Source organism: Myiozetetes cayanensis, unplaced genomic scaffold, assembly GCF_022539395.1.
Source record: "Myiozetetes cayanensis isolate MyiCay16 unplaced genomic scaffold, myiCay2020 scf1, whole genome shotgun sequence".
NCBI classification, from domain to species: Eukaryota; Metazoa; Chordata; class Aves; order Passeriformes; family Tyrannidae; genus Myiozetetes; species Myiozetetes cayanensis.
In genome coordinates, this window is record NW_026086604.1 from 22,269,098 (window position 1) to 22,290,000 (window position 20,903).

A 20,903-nucleotide genomic window follows, 5' to 3' on the forward strand; every position below is an offset into this window, starting at 1 on the left:
ATCCTCAGAAGGATTGTGTTAACACATACAGGCATCTGGTAGATGTCTGGAACTATGTCGCCTACCAACCTGGTGGTTCAGCACCATGTGAACTCCATGGGTCCGAATATCTGTGGAAAACTCTCCCAAGAACTCCAGGATGTCCTCTATAGTAGCAGCATAAGGAAGACCACGCAAACGTATGCAGTCTCTGATGTTGGTGGGAGGCACAAATTGTTGAGGTAATACTGGAAGAATAGGAGGTGTTGGAAGAGGAATGAGAGGTGTGGAAGAGTACCTGTTCAGCACCTGTGCAAACAAGAACAGAAGTTACAGGAAGCCTCCTTATTCATTCTTCAACTCAGAGGGACGGAACATAAACCCAATGCCATTTGTTTTCACTCACTGTTTTCACTGCAGTATTTTAAGACAAAAATGAGCTAGATTCTGAGTTTAAACTACAACAGCAGTGCTTAGAATTCAGATGTTTTAAAATGAATTTTTTCTTGAAAAACAATTTTGTTTTCAAGAATTTACTTGAACTGTTAATGTAACTCTCAGAAGAGATCTCAGAACACAAAAGCTGAATTTCTACGTTATTCCTACAGTATTTTTATTGTGAGAATATCCTAAGACGTTCTACCATCTACAGAGTCATGGTGACACTTTTACCCCAAAACATCTCCTCTGCAAGACTTTAGGAGAATCTGGGAACCAGAAGCATGTTTCACTACCAAACACCTGATTGGGGATGCAATAGTCCATTCAAGTAACAGGTGGCATTGCTGAATCACAGTATCTGTGACAGTCACACTTTGAGATTTCCTATTAAAAATTTTAACAGTAAAAGCCCTGCCTGCTGAAGAGTTCTCTGAATATTCAATCATTACTCTTGAACTCTAAGCAAGATAAAGATTTATTTGCATTTATACAGCTACCAGAAGGTTTTACTAAAACAAACATATGAGACCACTTGAGAAAAATACAATGACAAGAGTGAGTGTTGCAGCTCTGCCTTATCATTACTGGCACCTTTTAAACATGGCACTGAAATCTCTACATACCTTGGGAGAACAGAGCTGCATCATTTCTTGGTTACAATGACATGGCTATAATTTGCATCATAGATGACACCTTTTAGAATCATATTTAGACGTTAATGGTCTCAGCTGAAGCTCTACAAGTCTTTGGAGACTTAAACAATCCTCTCAGCCCTACTTCCTTTCCCTGACAGCATAACTGCGATTAATAGTGCACCAAAGCCTGTTAACACCAGGCTCTTCAGGCCCAGTTTCACAAAGTCGTGCCACCCTCTGCTAGGTAGCCTGTGTTGGCAGAAGATGGCAGAGATCTACCCTTAGAGGCAGTTTGTAAGACTCTTCAGATACATTGCTCTGAAGAGGACAACTATATCAAAAGGCTCTGCTTTTCTGTGTCAGTGACTAAAGTCTTTTAGATCAAGATTTATTGCTAACACTCCTTCTGAATAAGGCCATCATTGGACTTTCTAAAATTCAGTATCTGTCGAGTAAAGCACTAGACTCACATTAACTTTCTGCAAAGCTACTGGAAGCCAAAACCCTAAGGGTTTGTGTATATGATTAAGAACATCCATATACCATAGTCTTACGTTTTTGAGGGAGCAGAAGCTCATAGAAATTCAGACAGTACTCATTCCAGCAAGAGTCAAGAGTGAGAGAAGATAAAAGCTGTCAACTCATGGCCAAGTAGTATTTGCTTCCACTGCTGCCAGCGTGGAAGTTTGGATTACAAGAAGCCGATGTCTGCAAAGTTTGCACCCACCTGCTGAACTTCTGCTGCAGTGCTTCTGAAGAGTTCAATGTACCTTTTCCCCAGCAAGTCCTTATGCTTTTTCAGTGCATTTTGCGCATATTCCTCACAAGCAAACAAGACAAAGGCATCCCCTGTTGGCCTACTGTCAGGGTATGTGACAAACAGGACTCCCTCCTTCCCTCCTGTTACAGGGCAGTGTTGGCCAAAGAAAGTCAGCACTTCTTCTGTTGTTACATTGAAAGGAAGACCTCGCATCCTGACGATCACTTGGTTTTCTTTTGACAAGAACTGTGCAACCTCGTTGGACGTGCCTTTAACAAGGAAGGGTACAGAAGCACTTAAGTCTAGGCAGCCATATAAAATCATGAGCAAGTCTGGCATAGCTAAGTCCTCCCCACAGATATTTTTTGAGCAGGTAGAACAGTATTTGCCTCAAAAGTCAGGAAAGATGTCCCTCTGATAAACTATATTGTAAAACACACCTCCCATTAAAGTATAATAATGTTACTCCATCACTTAGAGGATATTTCTCCTTATTTGAAAGTAAAATAAGTACTTGCAGTGTTCAAAGTCCAAGGAAAGCATAGTCTCTTAATCTCTAGTGTAACCAGTACCTGTGCTACTGTGTGCTTCACCTTTCTGAATTTGGAATACCTTCATCATGCACTAAAACTGTAACATACAGCAACCAAGTACCAGATAATCATGCTGGGAAGGAAAGTTGGAAGGGCATGTTGAAAACAGCTCAGGAATTTCATCCTATCCTGATAGAAATGTCAGAGTCTGCCAATTCTTCTTTCAGTACTTTTACGAGAAGCCCAGGGATGCTCAAAACACTACCCTGTCCAAAGGTGGCTGCTAACCAACTTCATAGCTTAACTCAGTCCTTTCACTTACAGCTCTCACGCTGTCGAGTTTGGTTGCACCAGACATGCACCATTCTTCACCAACACCAGTGTGCAATATCTTTACTTTGGCTAGTACAGCTGTTACCAAGCCTTTCAGTAGTTCTTTAGTTGACAGCTTAACAGCCTTTTCAACACTAACACCTCAAACTCAGATATCCGGTCAGTCATTTAGAATCCCCAGACCAAATCTCTGTCAGGGACCAACAAGGACCTTAAGGTAGTATTGTAGATATAACAGCTTATTGGATCTTAATTCAAATTCCATATGCTTTCAGACATAAAGGAGAGGAAAAGAGACCAAGGGAGAGTTTGTAGAGCAAATTTTACTGCCTTTCAATTATCAGCAAATATTTCAATATTCCCCTCCAATAAGTATTTTCCCTAAATCCTCCCCATTATGTTTGAGGCAAAGATTTGATCTGAAGAAAGTTGGTTCCATGAATCTTTTGTATTTACAGTATATCCATTTGGTTTTTATGTGAGTCACCACAGCAACAGCAGTCATATTGCTTTGAAAAACTACTCTGGTTTCATTTTTTCAGCAGTCAACAACATTTAGATCCCCACAGTTATGACCACCTAAAAAAATTAGGTTTGTATAGAAGATCACTTTGCCCAATCAAATCCTGATTTGACAGGTTGCTTGAAAATGGTAAGAATATGGAAGAGAGAGGTGGACAGATAAATTATAGAACATCTTTGACTCCTGCTAGCAGAATACATAGTAATCAATGCAACAGCCAACGTGTTCAAAGATGGAAAGTGAAAGGCCACATTCAATGGGAGCAGTTTTAGTTTAAAGCCAGAAGTTAGTGATCCCTTTTCATCCCCTAAAAATTACCTCCTGCAATTTTCAGGAAGTCTTCACCTGTTGCCTTGTATACCTAAATGAAGAAAAGAGAACATGTGACTGGCATGAAATTTGCATTCCTTTTGAGAAGAGGATTTCAAAGCCAGTGTCACGCACCTCAATGTATCGATTCCCCATGTGATGTTTGTGCCTTTGTAGCGCTAGATCTCTGTGCTCTTCGCTGACAAACCTCACGAGAGCCTCCCCATTCCTCCTACCTTGGGCATTGAGACAGAGTGCAGCACCTCCCCTGCAAGATTTAAACCAAAAGAGATGAAACTCTGTGACTTATTTGCTGAAGGACTACAACTGTACAGGTAAATTCTTAGCTACTAACTTGGCAATATTTAGGCCTTTGAAGAATCTTGCTATGTCCTGGTCAGATGACTGCCATGGCAATCCTCTTGCTCGGATAACAGCATTGTCATCCACAAGCTCCATCTTGCTGCTGCAGGCACAGAAACAGGGAGAGACCTTTGCCTGTAGTATCTGCCATGCACCACCCTCTCTTCTTGCTGTTTGTGTTCCAGTGACAGGCTTCTGTCCCTGCTCCATGTTTGCTGGATGGTAGAGGCTCAAGTGTCACCACCATCCAAAGCCACACCACAACTGAAAGCCACTCTTAGGTAAAGTCTCTCCCAGGGAAAGTTTGCTTTGTTAAGCTACCACTTTCCCAGTTCCCTTTTCCTGCTTCACTACATTTGCTCTTTCAGCTGTCATCTCTTTGATTATGTTCCCAATTTACTTCCCTCTCCTGACATCGTTTGTGCTTCTCCATTATCTGAACAGGGCTGCTGGTATAAAAATCAAGCACTTGCTATTCTAATCTAGATAGGTGGAAATTGAAGTAGAGCAATTAAGTGTAACTGAGATTAGTGTTTATTACTTGTACTGGACAGCATGTAAGAGCCAGTCACCTGCCAAGACCAAATCTGTTCTTGGCTGTACTCAGCACACACAAGACTCCTGCCCCAAGAGTTAAGCTGTAACATTGCTTGTTCAGGCCATCACCCTGCTATTAGGGACTAATATAGCTAAGGGCTACATTGGCTGCTTAGCATGGGAATAGCTCAGCCACAGAAAGCCAGGTTTAATTGGTCATTACCGCAATCTCTTTTGTTCTCTTACTTGTTAAAAGTGTCGATTATAACAAAATGCTCACAGCTACCCAAGGCTGCCTTTCTGGCTACTGCAAGAAGAGGTTTTTGCACAGAAGAGACAATATGATTGATTAAGCAGATGAAGTGCTGTTCAGTAGCAGAGAACTCCCTCATACAAACGGCCTGTGGTATGCCTTTTTATAGAAGGGTCATGTTTCTCACTCATATTTTAATTTCTCAGGTGGCCTTTCTGTAGCTGTCTGTCCCAAACTGTTTCCCCTTGCCTCCTAATTCTGTACTTCTATCTCAAATAAGATGGGAATCTTCCACCTCACCATAGAATTTTGTTAGTGAAAAGTAAAGAGCTTAGAACAGTGCTGAACACAACCCCTGAGATAATCTCTCTGGATACTTTCTGCCAATATTTTTTTCTTGCTTCTTTTGGCTCAGAAGTGTCAGCATCATCTACCATTATGACAGATCCTTAACCTGGAAGGGGAAAGTAAGTATTTGTGGAAGATAGGAATATAAATAAAGTCAGTTTAACATCAGTCTCTTATGATATTGCAGAGGAGCATCCAGCAAAACACTGAAAAAAATTGGGATTTACACATAGAAAGAACACAGTTACATTTAAAAAACCAAAGCAAACAACAAAGCAGTCAAAAGCAGATAAAGTTTTATGTTTAAAACATATTTGGGAATAAGATAATCATGGCAGCTTAAGCAATAGACTGGTAGCACAGTATCTCTGACTCAGTATCTTTACAGAAGTGTTACTTCCCTATAAAAAAAATCATGATGTACATGCAGTAACTACAGAGTAAATTGTAGGAAGAGTGCAAGTTTTAGTAACCAATAGGGTTACTTCTGCAACACTGGTAACATTCTTTGTTAATAGCACAGTACACGTAACACCCATTATAAGCACTTATTAGCAGAACCCAGAACTATCAGCAGCTAACAGGCAACACTGAAGCCTAACAAGAAAACTGGCTTGCATCCGATCATAGAATATGTGTTCCTTTTCCCACTTAAAGGATCTAATTGATTCCCACAGCAGTGTCAAGACAAATAGAAATAATGGTAACAGCTATTTGAAAGTTAGAAATACAGAGAAGCACAGATTACCCAAACAGTAACTTTAAACAGGAATTGGTGGGGGTTAAAACATGTGCAGCAAGAAGAGGGAGAAAGTACTTACCAAGGCCCACTTTCAAATTTGTAGTTCACTCTTTCTGGATCCGAAAATCGGTGATCTATGAAATACAGCACAAGTTATTTCCTATTTCATCAGCACACAGGACAGGCAGGAAAACCAAAGAAGGAACAGAGAAAACTCGTTCATCACAATCACTTACTGTATGGTTCAGATATTAGTGTTAAAATAATATTCCCCATATCTTCAACTTGAGAGGCTCCATAGGGAAATGCTGGACTGTTCTTGTCAAGATTTAAATCTTTGTGCTGGAGTTAAGTCAATCATCACCAAACAGATTTCTAATTGGCTTCCTGCTGGAGTAACATAATTCCATGCTATCTTTGATGGAAAGTCACTTCTCAGGGGAAGATTTAATCCATTTTCCTGCTGGGATATATTAGCTGCTCTGTCTTGTTCTCTAACTACTGCCACCTGCGGGAGTGTGAGGTCACTTCAGGAAGCGACTTCAGTCACTTCAGAACTTTCTGAACAAATAAATCCCAAAGCAGAATAAGTATCTTACCACTTGAACAAAATCCACAAACGGCACTTCATTTAAACCTTGCCAATTAGAAGTTACAACTCAAGTTTTGTGCTGTTACATAGAAGCATTTTGATAATCTGTTAAGAGTCCACCACTCTTGTGTTTTCCCAAGATGCAAAACAGTTCCACAGCCCATATCTTCTTCAATCTGAAGGATTTTGGAAATTACTGCAATAGAGAGCAGAAAGTGCCCTGTCCTGGAAAGACAGGCCATAGAAAGAGCAAATGAAAACCACACATTCACAGTGGGAGTCTGATTTAAGTTGCATATACCATCTTTTTTTCACACAACTTTAAATAGTTTACTACAGTATCTCTCCCTCTTTCTATCATATTTGCCCCCCTCCAACACCAGGTTAGAGGACTAAGATTACTTGCAACTCTATTTAATGAAGCTAATTTTTAAAAAGGTCTTTTTCACTAATATCTCCTTCTTTGAAGAGTGTAGGGTAAAAAAGTAATCAAGAACAGAACAAGAAATATAAAGAAGTCTGGGAATAGGACTTGCATTTTTTTACTTGCCTTATCACTTTGCATCCAGACCTCAGAGCAAAGGTGAAAGAGTTTCTCAAACTATATTAGACACATTTCAAGTGCTCAAGAGTCTGCACTTTGGTGCTCAAAAGCTGCTTTATAGTCCAAGACAGCAGGTTTCCTCTTAAAAGAAAAAAAACAAAAAAACAAACCAGCCAAAACCTTTCTCCACCTAGAGCTGAGTGAAGTTTGAGTTGGCAGATGCCTACATGAAATGCAGGGAACAGAACAGTTCCTGTTAGAAACAAACTCCTCACAGAAGCTTTGTCAAATCTTCAACTGGTGAGGCAGCACAAATTTCTGTGTGAAATAAAGTCTTACCTATTATTCATAGGATGACTGTGAGTCAGTTCTACAAAACAGATTTTTTTAAAATTGTCTTGTTGTGAGATGAAAAATAATTCCAACTGAATTAATGCATTCCTCTTCCACAACAACAAAAGGAAAGCTGCTGTGCTTGAGGCTAACTTGATTTTGAGGCTTTGTTGGTTTTAAGTGTGCACTGGAGTATAGAAAGTGAGAGGATGATGTTTAGTCTTACAACATTTGAAGTGCATTATCATAGTTTTAAAAAAAACTTAAACCAGTGATTCCTCCCCTGCAACTGCTTGACTACAAATAGTTTGCTAGTCATTGCTTTTATCCTCCCTCCTGGTACCTTGTTTGGGGTAAAGTACTGAGAAAATGAAATAGTTGTCTTAAAAACCAACCTAAAAAACCTGAACAACCTCAAAAACACAGTTTAAGAGATTACCACTATTTATGACAACAAAAAATTTCTTCAATGTTGTATCTCTTCCTAAGCTTTAAACTTGAGATCACCTCCTCCTCTGTCTCTGGGAAAGGGGGGTTGAAAAGAAAAGTGACCCACAAACAGACTCCCTTGCAGAGAGTGTACCTAAGCAGTACCACACAGACATTTCTGAGCACCTTGTGTATCAGAAAAAAGGAGTGCTTCTCCTCCTTTTCCCAACATCCTTCACCCTGCAGCAAACAGCTCCACACTGGGCTTGTGCAGAGTCTCTGCTGTCCATCCGGGGAACCACAAGCTGCTGAAGATGCATGTATTGGAACCCTGGTCTTGCCTGACACATTTTTATGAAAATTTTGGAAATGTCTTTCCTCTGTCAAAAATCAAGAGGAATTGGGCAGCAGTTTCAATAGCTATTCCAGCAGGGGACATGCATACACTTGTGTGCACACATACACTTGGCTGTTAGACTATGTTGTCAGAACTGAAAAGACACTTCAATATTTCCTTTGTGCAGAGCCAAAGATCTCTACAAGCGATCAGCTGCCAGAGAGGGAATGCAGCAGTGTGAAGGGCCTGGGAATTCGAAGAGAGGCTATCACACAAGGAAAACAAACAACTCCCCCGCTCCGTGTTCATTCCTTCAATGAAAACGTTTTCTGAAGACACTGATCCACAGGAGATGTAGTTCCTAAAAACACCCTAGTGCCAATGGAAGTTGGTACCAGATGTCAGACACAGAGTCAGTTGTGCCAAACTCTAGATTAATATAAACACAGTGGGAGGGGAGGAAGAAAGTCATAAACATTAGCAAGAGTAAGAAATCTCTCACACCTTCACCTCTGATTAGTTAAAAGCAAGGTTTTAAGACTAGAGAAGATAATGGATAGTTTTCTGCACATAAGTCACTGTTATTAACACGCTCCTAAGTGAAAACCCATATTCTAATGAACAAGACTGACCACATAGAGGTGCACTCCTGTAGATAGAAGCACTAGATGTTCTCGACTCTTGGGAAAAAACTGTTAATTGAATAGTCTCTATGAAACCCACCCCTGGTTCCGTGAAGGGACAGGAGACTGCACATGTTTGTGTACATTTTCATTTAAAAGATGCCTCTCCTGGGCATTTGAAAAGAGGCAATTGCTGTGGACAGTCCAAGTTCACATTTAAAGAAGCGCTACAAACCAGACCTGGCTGTCTACAGCTACTATATGCAGTAGTATACACCTGTATATTCCTAACAAAGTATCAAGCAAATGATACTCCCAAATAACAAGGCAGGATGGGAAACAAGGAACTACTTTATCTTGCTGTGCAGCTATGGCACCACCTCCTGCAACACTCAGCAAGTTAAAGGGACCAGGAGGGAATGTATATTCTATGTTGAGGTGGCCTCTATAACATGGAAGGATGTTTCTAGAAAACTAGATAACTTCCTCAGATTCATCACCACTGCTTCACCTACTGCCAAGTACCCTTCAACACTTCTTCCTTCCCACTGTCTTCTCCCATTTCTCAGTCTCTTTACTCCTCTTTTACTGAACAACTAACTTAACCTGAGATGACATGAAATAGCATTGCAATTGTGCTCTGCACTGATCCTTTCCTCTTTGTTCTGTTTCTTATTTAAGTCTCTTTAGACAGAAGATGATACCTTTTTAAATAATACTTTGCATAAAGGTAATCTGATAGTACCCAGTTCCTGAGTACTATCACAGGAAATACAAATAGCAATATCCAGGATTCTTAGGTGATGCTCAGTTAAGAGCTTTCCATTGCCAGAGTTTGGCACTACTGGTTTTAACTGTGCTCTACATGATTGTTTGCCAGACACCCAGGTCAAAAAACCCAAAACAAGAAACCCTCAACAAACCAAGTTTCAGTACTACAGTACCCAGCACATTAAGCAGGTTGTTCTGAAGTGCACCTGTATTCCCACTCAGAACATTGTCAGATACTCCTAGTAAGGAATTATCCTCACAAATCCAGTTCATAAGTGGAGCAAATCAAGCACTGGAGAAAGCAAGAGCTATTTGCCATTTAATGGCTCCTGCACACCCAATCTCGAGGCAAAGGATGAGTCTTCTGCAGATCTAATATGAATAGTCATGCAAGCTTTGTTCACTCCACCCTGAAGGCACTCACAGGGTGAAAACTGGCTCTGCAAGCTTTGCAAATCAAGAAGTGCAGCAAGTATGGGAGGTACAGAGGGTGAAAGAACAACCCTGCTCCTTTTGTATGCTTACACATTAAAAAAAAAAAAAAAAAAAGATTTCAACAGATTCAAGTTCCTTTCTCTGCTGGGACATGATCACTTCCCTCAAGTTTTGTTACTCGAAATTTCTCATAATTGTCCTGCTGTCATTACACTTACACAATTCCAACTACATTCTGCCAGAAGACTGTGTCCTACATTAAGAACTGTTTTGAGACCATGGGTCAAGCAGCAGTAGCACTCAGACTGAACAGTTACAGTTAGTTTCAGTTCTTTCTTGGTCCCTCAAATGTCATGGCATTTTAAACACTGTTTTACCTTGAATTACAAGAAATCAGTGGCTATTTGTACATGAAATGTATGATTTCTTAGGGGAAGGAAGAAGGAAGATATGTAAAGCTTTCACCTGAGCTTTTGGAACGGTGTCATTGCTGTACACAAACTTCAAGTAATCTGCTGAAAAAATAAGTCCCCAAAGTATTTTCTAAAGGAAGAATAACCCAGTCAATTATTCAGTTTATTATCTCTATGTTCTTTTTCAAGATTGTGCTTGCCCTGTCTGCAAGAAATACATCACTAATCCCCTACTACCCAGTGTGTTATATATTGAAATCTATATCTAGAATGACTGTGCAGTAGGAAGTTATCTCCCCTGACTATTGGGAGCAATAGAGTACCTCCTCCCTTTGCCTGCAGTTTGTTATTTAATCAGATGTTACATGTAAAAATAAAAGCTTTTGAAGACTCCTAATAATTTAAGTAACTGTAGATTAATATCCAGCTTTCCCTTAACTATTTCATATCATACAAGTTTCTTCTTACTGACCACAACTATTTTACACACAGATAAATGGAGATACAAGTACATAAAGGGATGTGCCCAAAAATCATTCTATTCCTGTTCCTACCAGTTTGCAAATGCACATCTCTTGAATCCCTAGTCAGTACCCCACCCCATACCAAAACCTTCTGTGCCCAACAAATGCTAAGAAAGCAGCACAGTATAGTTTATGTGGCAGAAATCATGGAAGATTTCCCTCACGCAGCCTCTTTAGCAATGGGGCTGAATATCAGCACTTTATACAAGAATAACAAGAGCTCAGTCAGATTCTGTGCACTAATCTGCAGCTTCATTTCAACCTAATGCATTTGTTTCTGTGTTCCCCACAGCATATCCACACATGAAGGAAAAGAAACCCAAACAACTCTGCACACAGTTGTTTGAACTAGTCTTTAGACTTAGCACCTGCTTCAACAACCTTTTTATCCCAGACATTATATACATGTCCAGACTCTCCAAGTGCAATTAACTTATACAGCTTCATTTGGTACATTTCAGCAAGGTAAGAAGAAAAAAATAAATCATTATATTTGTCAATAAAAGGAAAACAAAAGTTATTTTACCCTCTCTGGTCTCTTCATCCTCTGCCCCCAACACTCTCAAACAATATAGGGCAGAGACAGTCTATTTTAGCCATGTTGCATAACCATGGCAACTTTACAAATAAGAACATTAGCAGTTACAAAACAAGACAAACCACAAATATTAATGTAAGACCAGAATGAAGTTAGGTTTATATACCTTCAGAAGCACATCATATCCAGAACTCAGTCTCATGCTGAGTGCCTTTGGATAGACTGACCAATCCCCTAGGAACTTGGAGAAAATGCTGTTGACACCTGCCAAAACCACTCTCAGATGGTACTGACGTTTTAGGGGCTTCCTGACAATCAGGTAACACAGGGTGGTCTACTTCCCTCTTCCAGCAGCCAGGGAGTCAGTCCTTCACCATGCTTCAGCTGACCAGTGACACTCCAGACAGCTACAGTCACCACAACTCCTTCCAGAGTGGCAAGACATACCCCAGCCATTCACATGAAAAGAAAGAAAAGGCAACTCTCCAAAACAGCTGAAATAGCTTATTGTCTTTAACTTCTTTAGCCCATGTCAAAGCATTCCCTAAACAATGTATTCAAGTTTTTGACCACAACTTTAAGAAGCCTCCAACATCCAGTTTCTATGCAACACAGCATTTATTTCACTTTTCTACATGAAGAGTCAGACTCCTACTCTAAGTGCACTGCTTTGCTTCAGAGTAGGGGGAGAAGTAGTTTGTGCCTCTTCACTAGCAGAGATTAATCTTAATTTGCAGATGACAAAGCAGAGCAGCTAGCTTCCAGTATTCAACCTTCTGGTTAAACATCAAAAAAATCCATAAATACATTTGTATTTTATGCCCCCTGACATAGGGACAAAGCACAGGCAATACTAGCCCTCCAGTGAAAGGACAAAATAATTCAGAAGCCACAGACTTCTGAATGGCAGCTCTTAATGGCAAACACTCTACGGACACAGTAAGCCAATCAAAGTTATTAAAAACAATAGTCAAAACAACCACTAATAATAGAGAAGAACCTCAAATTCCTTTACTGCTCCTTCCTAGGTAGTATTTTTGTGATCAATACTTCAACAACTCAGCAGGGAAGTCAAGTGTTTCTGTGTCCAAGAGTATGTTTGAGATGAGGACTGAAGCTTGTAGCAAGAGGGGAGACTTCCCTGCCAGAGGAGCAAGGGAGAAGGCACTGCCTAATCATTCACAGCCTCAGCTCTCCTGATTGTACACGGCATACAAACAAAAGCATGCTGAGACTAGCAAAGAGCCACACAGAACTAGGTTACAGACCACTTCAGACTATTCAGAAAGTAATTTTAGACATCCCTGTCACTGAAAATGGAAACATACTACTGACAGCATCTTAGTGCCAGCAAAGCCTCACCTTGTGAGGTGCACCACGTGCACCTCCCAGGAGAGTGAATACCACACATGCCAACAGCATCCCTGCCTTAGATTCACTCCTGCACTGGAGATCCACTACAAGTTCACATCAAGAATAACCATTCCATCTCCTGAAAATTAAGATAGCCCCCCAACATTCAGTCTTGCTTAAAAATTAGATAAGAATCTAACTAATGCAATAAACCACCTCAAACTTTAATATTATGATTCATAACAGCAATTTGAACAGATGTGCCAGTTACACTAAGCTGTGAAGTTTAAAGAGAGAAAACTATAAAGATGATAAACAAAACATAGAAGTCAAGAAGAAATACAGGTTTTTCTCCATGGAAGCACACATCTTCATGTTTTTATCTTTGTGAGAAAGCTCAGTACAGCTCCGAGTCACTCATTAAAGTTATATCACCCCTAAGCATATGTTGCAAGCATTACTCACACACCTCTGTCCTAAGATTCAGCCAAGACTGTAACAGCAGCAGACACATCACTGTCAAAAGGATACATTCTCTCATGGCCGCAACATCGAGTTTGCTAACTTCAGGTGAGCCAGGGCAACACTTCTTGAACTCTTTCCGCAAGTCAAAAAAGGAGTAGAAGCATTCAGGCAGTAAGATATTCTGTAACAGGAACAAAATGACTGCTGTCAGGGCAAGTTTGATCTACTTTGTCTTTAGATATCAAACTTTCTAACAATTTCCATATAATAGGTAGGAAACACAAGCATCCTTTGCTACAGAGAAACCCACAATAGCTCTTCTTAGCCAGGTATGTTTTTATAAACTTTTTTGCTTAAGCAGCTTTCTCTCTATATAGTTTAAAAAGAGAAATGTGCTTTTGTGCTGCCAGAGGAACATTTGTGATTATTACTAGAGCCTCAAATCCAATATATATGTACGAGAGCAAATGCCTGCTATTGGAATTTATCATCAGTTTTGATTCCAATTTTACCTGTAAAAAGCCAGAGGGCACTCAGTTCAGCTTACAGAACCAAGCACAGTTTGCAAGACTAGCAGATGATATTTCAATTTATAGACAAGAGTGAGTCTTCAGAGAGTAGTCATACTTCAAATATTTATTCCCAACAAAAAAAGATGAGTGTTTGACATGCTGCAGAGGTTGGCAGTCTATGCATGGTAACTGCTTTAATTGCAGTGTATGAAGGCAGAAGCAAGTTATGCAGCCCACTGGAAGTCCATAAAACCCTTTTTGCCCCACAACTACATCTACCACACACTTTTAATTTTTTGGGGGGTGTGGGAAAAAAAAAAAAAAAAAAAAAAAAAAGAGAAGTCTTGGGGGAAGCTGTTGAAAACAACACAAAAATCTTACTTCTTCAGTTAGCTCTTCACCCCAGAGGTTCCCCACAGACAGAATACTTCATATTCCTTTTGGCTGTTTGTTACCTGCAAGGCTCTCTAGACTAAAAGTAAGGGCTTTCTGAGATGTAACTACTAGTTAGCATCTTGGCATTATAACAGAATAACAGGCTCTGTGAAAGCTTACTTAGGGAGCCCAAAGAAAGAAGTTTGGGCTCTAAAACAAGTTCTGCTTTGAGAATGTTAGAGCTTATCTTAGCATATGGACATTGCATTAGGCAAACAACACTCTTAAGACAAACATGAAAATGCAAGTGTGCTTGCCAAGATTTTCTGCTTTAGTTTTAGGATGACTTTCTTCCATGATGTAAAATGAAAATTTCACTTGGAATAGCTGATGCCAATTCATTCTCTGAATACCATGAGTTGCTAGCTGGGTTCAGAATGGGCATCTTAATCAAGAGCCTAGTGATTTCTGCCTATTTGGATTTTAGTCATCTCACAGTCCAATCTCTGAATTAGGGTATTCACAAAAGAACTATTTAAGAGCCTTATATGCATCTGGCTTACTTTATCTATAAGCAGCACAGAACAAATTTTAGATTAATAATTCTTAACAAAACAGATTTGATTCCTATCTGTCACCCTGTGATGATATAGAAAAAGGATGCTTATCCCAACATCAACTTAAATAATTGTAGGAGTTGTCCCTTCTTTTATCCACATAATTTAAATGGATGAAGAGACTTGTTAACCAAGAAGAAAGTCTGTTAAAAACCTGTTTCCACATTTTCTCACATTATACATCATAGAAGACAAGTTACAGGATAGTCCCTTTACCATGAATCATGCTGTTTCTCTTCTAAGCATTCAAAGCTATAAACACTTAAAGCACCAACAAGTATTGCAACCAAACTCATTATCAGTTTTGTAATAACACAGACTTGCAGCAGTGCCCCTTCAAAGATGAAGCACCAAATTGATGGGCACAGAAGTCAGTTGCAAAAAGAGGAGCAGAACAGCTCAGTTACGGAGCAATGCGTGTTCATACCACAAAATTAGGTGTTATTAATATTGAAGCAGTTATTTCAGAACTAGAGAGACTCAGCGTATTGCTGCAACCCTATCACTAATGAAAACTAGGTAGGCCCTTGTAACACTTCGGGATTTGGCAACTCTGAAGTTATAGAAGACTCCAGACTATGGGACTAATCATCACTCATAGCCTGCCTCAACCTCCTGTTCGGCTCCTTACGAATACAAACACCGCCCTCGGAGTGTCAGCTGAATACACAAAGATTGAAAGCTGCCGAACCTAAACATGAATGTAAAATTTCAAAAGACAGTTTATGATTAAGGTGGTTAACTATTTAGCAACATTTCCAAATCCCATCTGTTAATCCATTGTAGCTCCTATAGCCGTAGAAGCTATGAGTACTGTCAGTGCTCCTCCCTCAAACACTTAAAAGTATTTTCCTTTTGATTTAACTTAAAAAGGCATTTTAAGGCCACATAAGCATAGGGCACTGTTTGTGTCTTCCACATGGACAGGCTCTTTAGGTTTATCATGTAATGGTAAGTGCATTAACGTATGAGTGATGTTTGTGCTATGGTTGTGTGGCGGTACCCTCATATTAGAGAGAAGTTATCAGTTTTGCAAGAAATCATAGAAAGCACATTAGGATTCAAATTTAAGCTACAACTACATACCTTTTTGGAAGCTTCAGGGTGCAGAACCTGCCTAATGTGCAACTGTCCATCGGTACAGAAACAGAAGGAAGTACCTACACCAATGTTCAGCTCATTGCTCACAGACTGATTAAACTGTAGGCAGGAACAAGAAAAGACACACATGTTAAAGAGATCAGAATAGCTGCACTAAGCAGTGTCATCAGTTGGTAACATGTTATTCCTGGGGAGCAGGAACATGGAGCTAGAATTCCTTTTTGCATAAGCCTACTACTTCACTTCCGTATATTTGTTTCTTACTAGCTCAGCACATACTAACTTTCATAATTATCTTCACTGGAAACCACCCCTTTTCCCCTTCCTAAGGAAATATGCTACACAGACAGTTCACATCACAGAAAACAAAACAAAACACCTTTTGGGGAAACATTTGCAAAAGCACTGCAATGAGACATAAAGTTGGTCGCAGAGAGCTGAGGCAGTCCTGGGGCAGAAGAGCTTTTCAGACAGGGTAGTCAAGCATGTTGGAGATGAGACAGCTTTTCAGCCCTACCCTCAATAGAAATCACGCACACCTCCGTGTTAATCTAAGGGCTTTAGTATTGTCACCTTCCCAGGAGGAAGCACAAGCTCTGACAGAGCCTGCCACCACCCAGCCTTTTCAGGGGACACCTAAACTTGGCTTCTTCCAACACTGATTGGGGTTCACCCTCAGGGGAGACTCACTCAGGGTCCAGCATGGCAGGAGAACAGGGTAGGGGAATACCTGACCCTGACCTTCCTCAACTGGGGGTCAGTTCATCACAAGTTGAATAAGCAAAAAGCAAGGAAGAAATGCCCACAAAGCCCTCCACATATAGGCTGCCTGGCCCACACAGATCAGTAGTATTCCTGTGCCAGGTTCCACTGTCCTGACGGTGGGGTGGAAAGCATAAGTAGATGATAACACTGCCTCTATCCCACAGGGGACCTCCCAAGGGAGATCAGCACCTAACAGCCAGTTATGGGATATCACCTGTCTCAGTGCCTGCTCCAGCGGTGGAGCCAGTGCCAGGCTCTCCACATCCACCTGGGTGATCTCCTGGCACTCAGCCGTCAGCTCCGGGTGGTCAGGCCGGACCAGCACGTCATGCAGGTGCCCCAGCTCCAGAGAAAGCAGAGGAGGGGTGAGTCAGCTCCCCAGACTGGGGGTCCTCACCTGCAGCACCAGCCCCTGCCCTCCACCAGAGCCTGCTCCAGCCTGGAGCACCCATTGCCAGCCCAGCGCTGAGACCACCCTACCCGCACCCAGCATGGCAAGAGCCAACGGGAGCAGCAGGTCCCCCCTCGGGTGAAAATACCTCCTTACTCCTCAGGTCGACCACTTTCCATAGGAGCTGGAGCAGCTCTCGCTCGTCTGAGCCCAGCCTTGCCCCGTTGGTGCCCGCCGTGGTCACAAAGAGGATCACCAGATAGTCGGGAGATGCCGTCATGGTGCCACAGGGTCAGCGGAAAGGATAAAAAGGAGAGAAAGAAAGAAGAGAGAGAAAGAAAAAGGAGGAAAGGAAGGAGGAAAAGGGGACGAGAAGAGAGCGGAAACTTTCCCTGCCCGAGGCGCTTCCAAGCGAGACCCAAGCGGCAGAGCCCCCACCTGCAGCCTCGCTCCCCGAGGACCTGGCGCGGGGGAGGCGCACAGCTCCCCCTCCTTTCCCACCCCTTTCTCCCGAGGCGGGCGGCGGCCGCTCCCACGCCGGCTGCACCCTTAGGAAGCGCGCAATGGCTGCGAGCTTTTCAGCGCGGGGCCGCGGCACCACCTGCCCACCGGGCCCACGTGGTGCAGGTAACACACACCTGGCGCCGCCGCCCATTGGCCCCGCCGGGCGGGGACGTGGCAGCGCGGCGGGGGCGGCAGCGGGGGCCGGGATTGCGGGCGGGACGCCCAGCGCGGGGCCGGGATTGCGGGCGGCTTGTGGTGGCGCGGCGGCGGGGGAGCCGGCCCGAGGAACCCCGTCGTGCACCGACGGCGGCCCGGCCCCTGCCGGGCTCCGCCTCCCGCCGTCGGGGCGCGCTGCCCGGGAAGGTCCGGCTCCTCACCGGCGGCGCGGCTGGGCAGGGCCGCCCGCTCCTGCCGGGACATGTCGCGGAGGGCAGGTCGGTCCTGCGTCCGCAAGCAGCCCCATCCCCCGGACGCAAGGGGAGGGGAGATGGCCACTCCGCCCGCAGCCGCTCCGGCAGGTCTCCCCTCTCGGGCGGGGGCCGCAGGGGCCGGGTGCGGTGCCGGGGAGCACTGTCGCGGCGTGCGGGCTGGCTGTCCCCGGGAGCCGAGGGGATCAGGGCAGTAGAGCCTCTTCCTCTGTCGTTCTCAAGGCAGCGGCGTCGCCACGTCTGTGCGGCTCGGGCACGGCGGATTGAGCGGTGTGTTAAGAGCTGGCTGGTGAGGCTGTTGCAGCCTTCCCTCCGTGGGCTGGTGATTTTGACCCTTGTGACAAACTCACTTCTGCTGATCGCTGTTCCGCGGTGAAATATCTATTTTAAATGAGTAATGCTCAAAACCAGACTTTTTCATGACAAATCACTGAAGGCACGGTAAACGAGTAACACTAACTTTCCTCAGGGAAATTCTGTTGTACACCTGATTCTTAAAGATCCCAGTAATTTATTTCCAATGTCATTGCGATGCTGCTTTTTGAAATTTTTACTGAGATCGTAGAATCTTAGAATATACTGAGTTAGAAGGGATCCATTAAGATCATCAAGTCCAACTCCTGGCCCTGGTCAGGAAACCTCAAGAATCACACCACCTGCCTGAGAGCATTGTCCAAATGCTTCTTGAACTCAGGCAGGCTTGGTGCTGGGACCACTTCCCTGGGGAATCTGTTCCAGTGCTCAGCCATCCTCTGGGTGAAAAACCTCTTCCTGATATCCAGCCTAAACCTCCCTTGACTCAGCTTCATGCTATTTCCTTGAGTCCTGTTACTGGTCATGAAAGTGAAGAGATCAGTACCTATTACTACTTCCACTTGTGAAGATGTTGAAGACAACAATAAGGTCTCCCTTCAGTCTCTCCTCCAGGCTGAACAAACCAAGTGACTTCAGCCATTCGTTGTATGGCTTCCCCTCAAGTCTCTTCACTATTCTCGTGCCCCTGCTTTGGATGTCTTTCTTATATTGTGTTGCCCCAAACTGCTCACAATATTCAAAGTGAGGCCACACCAAGCACAGAGCAGAGTGGGGCAATCCCCTGCCTCGCCTGGCTGGTGGCATTTTGCCTGATGCCCCCCTGGCTACCATGTTGACTCATGTTCAACTTGCCACTGACCATGGCACTGGTCTCCAGCCTCCTGTTCCCCAGTCTGTACACACAACCAGGGTTGCCCCATCCCATGTGCAGAATCCAGCACTTGCCCTTGTTAAACTTCATATGGTTGGTGATTGCCCATCTCTGTAATTTGTTGAGGTTTCTTTGCAGAACTTCCCTGCCCTTGAGGGAGCTGGCAGGTCCTCCCAGTTTGGTGTGTCAGCAAACTTATGTAGTATTCCTTTGAGTCCTTCATCCAAGTCACTTACGAAGGTGTTGAAGAGAATTGGGCTGAGGATGAAGCTCTGTGGAACCCCACTGGTGACCGGACACAAGCCCCAGTCACTATAACTCTTTGTACCTGACCTGTGAGCCAGTTGTCACCCATGGTGTAACATGGTTACCCAGTTGTGTGCTGGATATTTTGATGATGGTGTGTACTGTGTGTTTCTTCATTACCATTCCTTGTGTTGGTGCAGGTTCACAGCTTTCAGCACCTTTTATTAATGCATACACATTTGCTTGGTAGGAAGGGAGCAGATGTTTCACCACTGCTGGGGATCCTGTCATCCACTGACTCTTCCACATAGCGCCCAGCACCCTCATCCTGCCCTGCTGCAGTTTGGTGCAGCCTGGTTCTCCTTGCGGGGACTGTGACCAAATTCCTGCTTGATAGTTCATGTGCTTCAATAGACAGCATGACACAATGGAGTAATTTTCACTCTCTCTGGTACAAGATTTCAAAAATGGCATGCACTGTTAGAAGAGACTGCAATTTGAGGGTTAAGATATCAAAGTAATCCCTCCAGGTTTTTAAAGTGTAGCTGAAATCTGGCATCAGGAAACACCTGAGCTAATTGTGCCCCATTTGTTGGAGGGTTAGAACACCTGGGTTCCTTTGTGCATTTTACTTCTGATGGTCTGATGCATCAAGTAAAACATATGTGAAGGAGAGGACTGGGGGGTGTGTCCTCAACAGTGGCTGCAGCTGATCTCTACTCAGCATCTGAGCAGTGGGGTTGGTCCTCACACAGAAAGTTTGCTTTGTGACCTCTGCCTATCCTGGAGAAGAGGGATTTCTTTGTGCAGTTTCCATTTCAGGTCTTAGTTCAGTGCGACTTCTTAAAAAAATCTTTATAGCTTAGTACAAAAGACCAGAAGTATATTTTTTAAATGATTCTACATTGGAGCACGCCAGACAGAGAGTCCCATCTCCTTGTCTTTCAGTGAAACTTAATTATTTGTTCTAGGAAGTTTCCTTCCTGATGCCTGCTTGGCTTTTGAGATGCAGCTCTTGTCATTGTGAGAACGATTTTTGGATGGGCACCTGTTTCTTTACTTGTGATTTTTGTGATTTGTTGTGTTCTGCTTACATATATCTTTTTTTCTTCCCTTTTATACCTGATTGTCTTATTCTATCTTGTATCTTTTCATCTAGGAGCATGAGACTCCCCAACCTATCACTAGGGCAGGCTGCATGATGTATTTCACCCCTTTCAAAGGTGAAACTGTACCCTGAAAGTATTTTGAATTCCCATTACGTCTGTTGGGTTCTCGACTAATCCTTGCTTTATTTATTTAGGCAGCTACTCACCACTAATTGTTACTGTAGTGCCATTACCTTTTATTTTTCTCTTTCTTTCCTCTTTTATTTTTCTCTTCTCTTTCTCTCCAGTTTTATAGTTACAGTTCCCATTCCACCCCCTTTCTTGCATGCTTGCAGCACCTGGTCTGACAACATGCACCAGTTGGTTAGGTTCCTGTGTTGTGTTGCCCAGGTTCCAGGCATTTGTATACTCCCATTCCAGTTGCTTCTCCCTGGCTGTTCCTTGTCCCAGGACTGGTTAAACATAGTCTTTGCATGAAGTGTCACCTTCCAGATGACATCAGTGTTGATACCTACAGGAAGGTACTAAGGTGTTTTGGGGCATGACGACCTCTCAA

At 42.9% G+C, this 20,903-nt stretch overlaps 1 protein-coding gene across 2 annotated transcripts in view; it reads right to left on the reverse strand.

Moving 5' to 3' along the window:
* Positions 1–17,154, reverse strand: part of ESRP1 (epithelial splicing regulatory protein 1) — a 30,728-nt gene extending 13,574 nt beyond the window's left edge. For both annotated transcript variants that reach the window (XM_050316830.1, XM_050316839.1), the window contains exons 1-11: positions 17,023–17,154; positions 16,698–16,826; positions 15,704–15,817; positions 13,180–13,294; positions 5,993–6,091; positions 5,836–5,890; positions 3,869–3,979; positions 3,649–3,781; positions 3,523–3,565; positions 1,783–2,084; positions 70–288 (exon numbers count right to left, since the gene is read on the reverse strand). In XM_050316830.1, the coding sequence (XP_050172787.1) occupies positions 70–288; positions 1,783–2,084; positions 3,523–3,565; positions 3,649–3,781; positions 3,869–3,979; positions 5,836–5,890; positions 5,993–6,091; positions 13,180–13,294; positions 15,704–15,817; positions 16,698–16,826; positions 17,023–17,154 (1,452 nt within the window). The remainder of the gene's footprint in view (positions 1–69; positions 289–1,782; positions 2,085–3,522; positions 3,566–3,648; positions 3,782–3,868; positions 3,980–5,835; positions 5,891–5,992; positions 6,092–13,179; positions 13,295–15,703; positions 15,818–16,697; positions 16,827–17,022) is intronic.
* Positions 17,155–20,903: the final 3,749 nt, after the last annotated feature.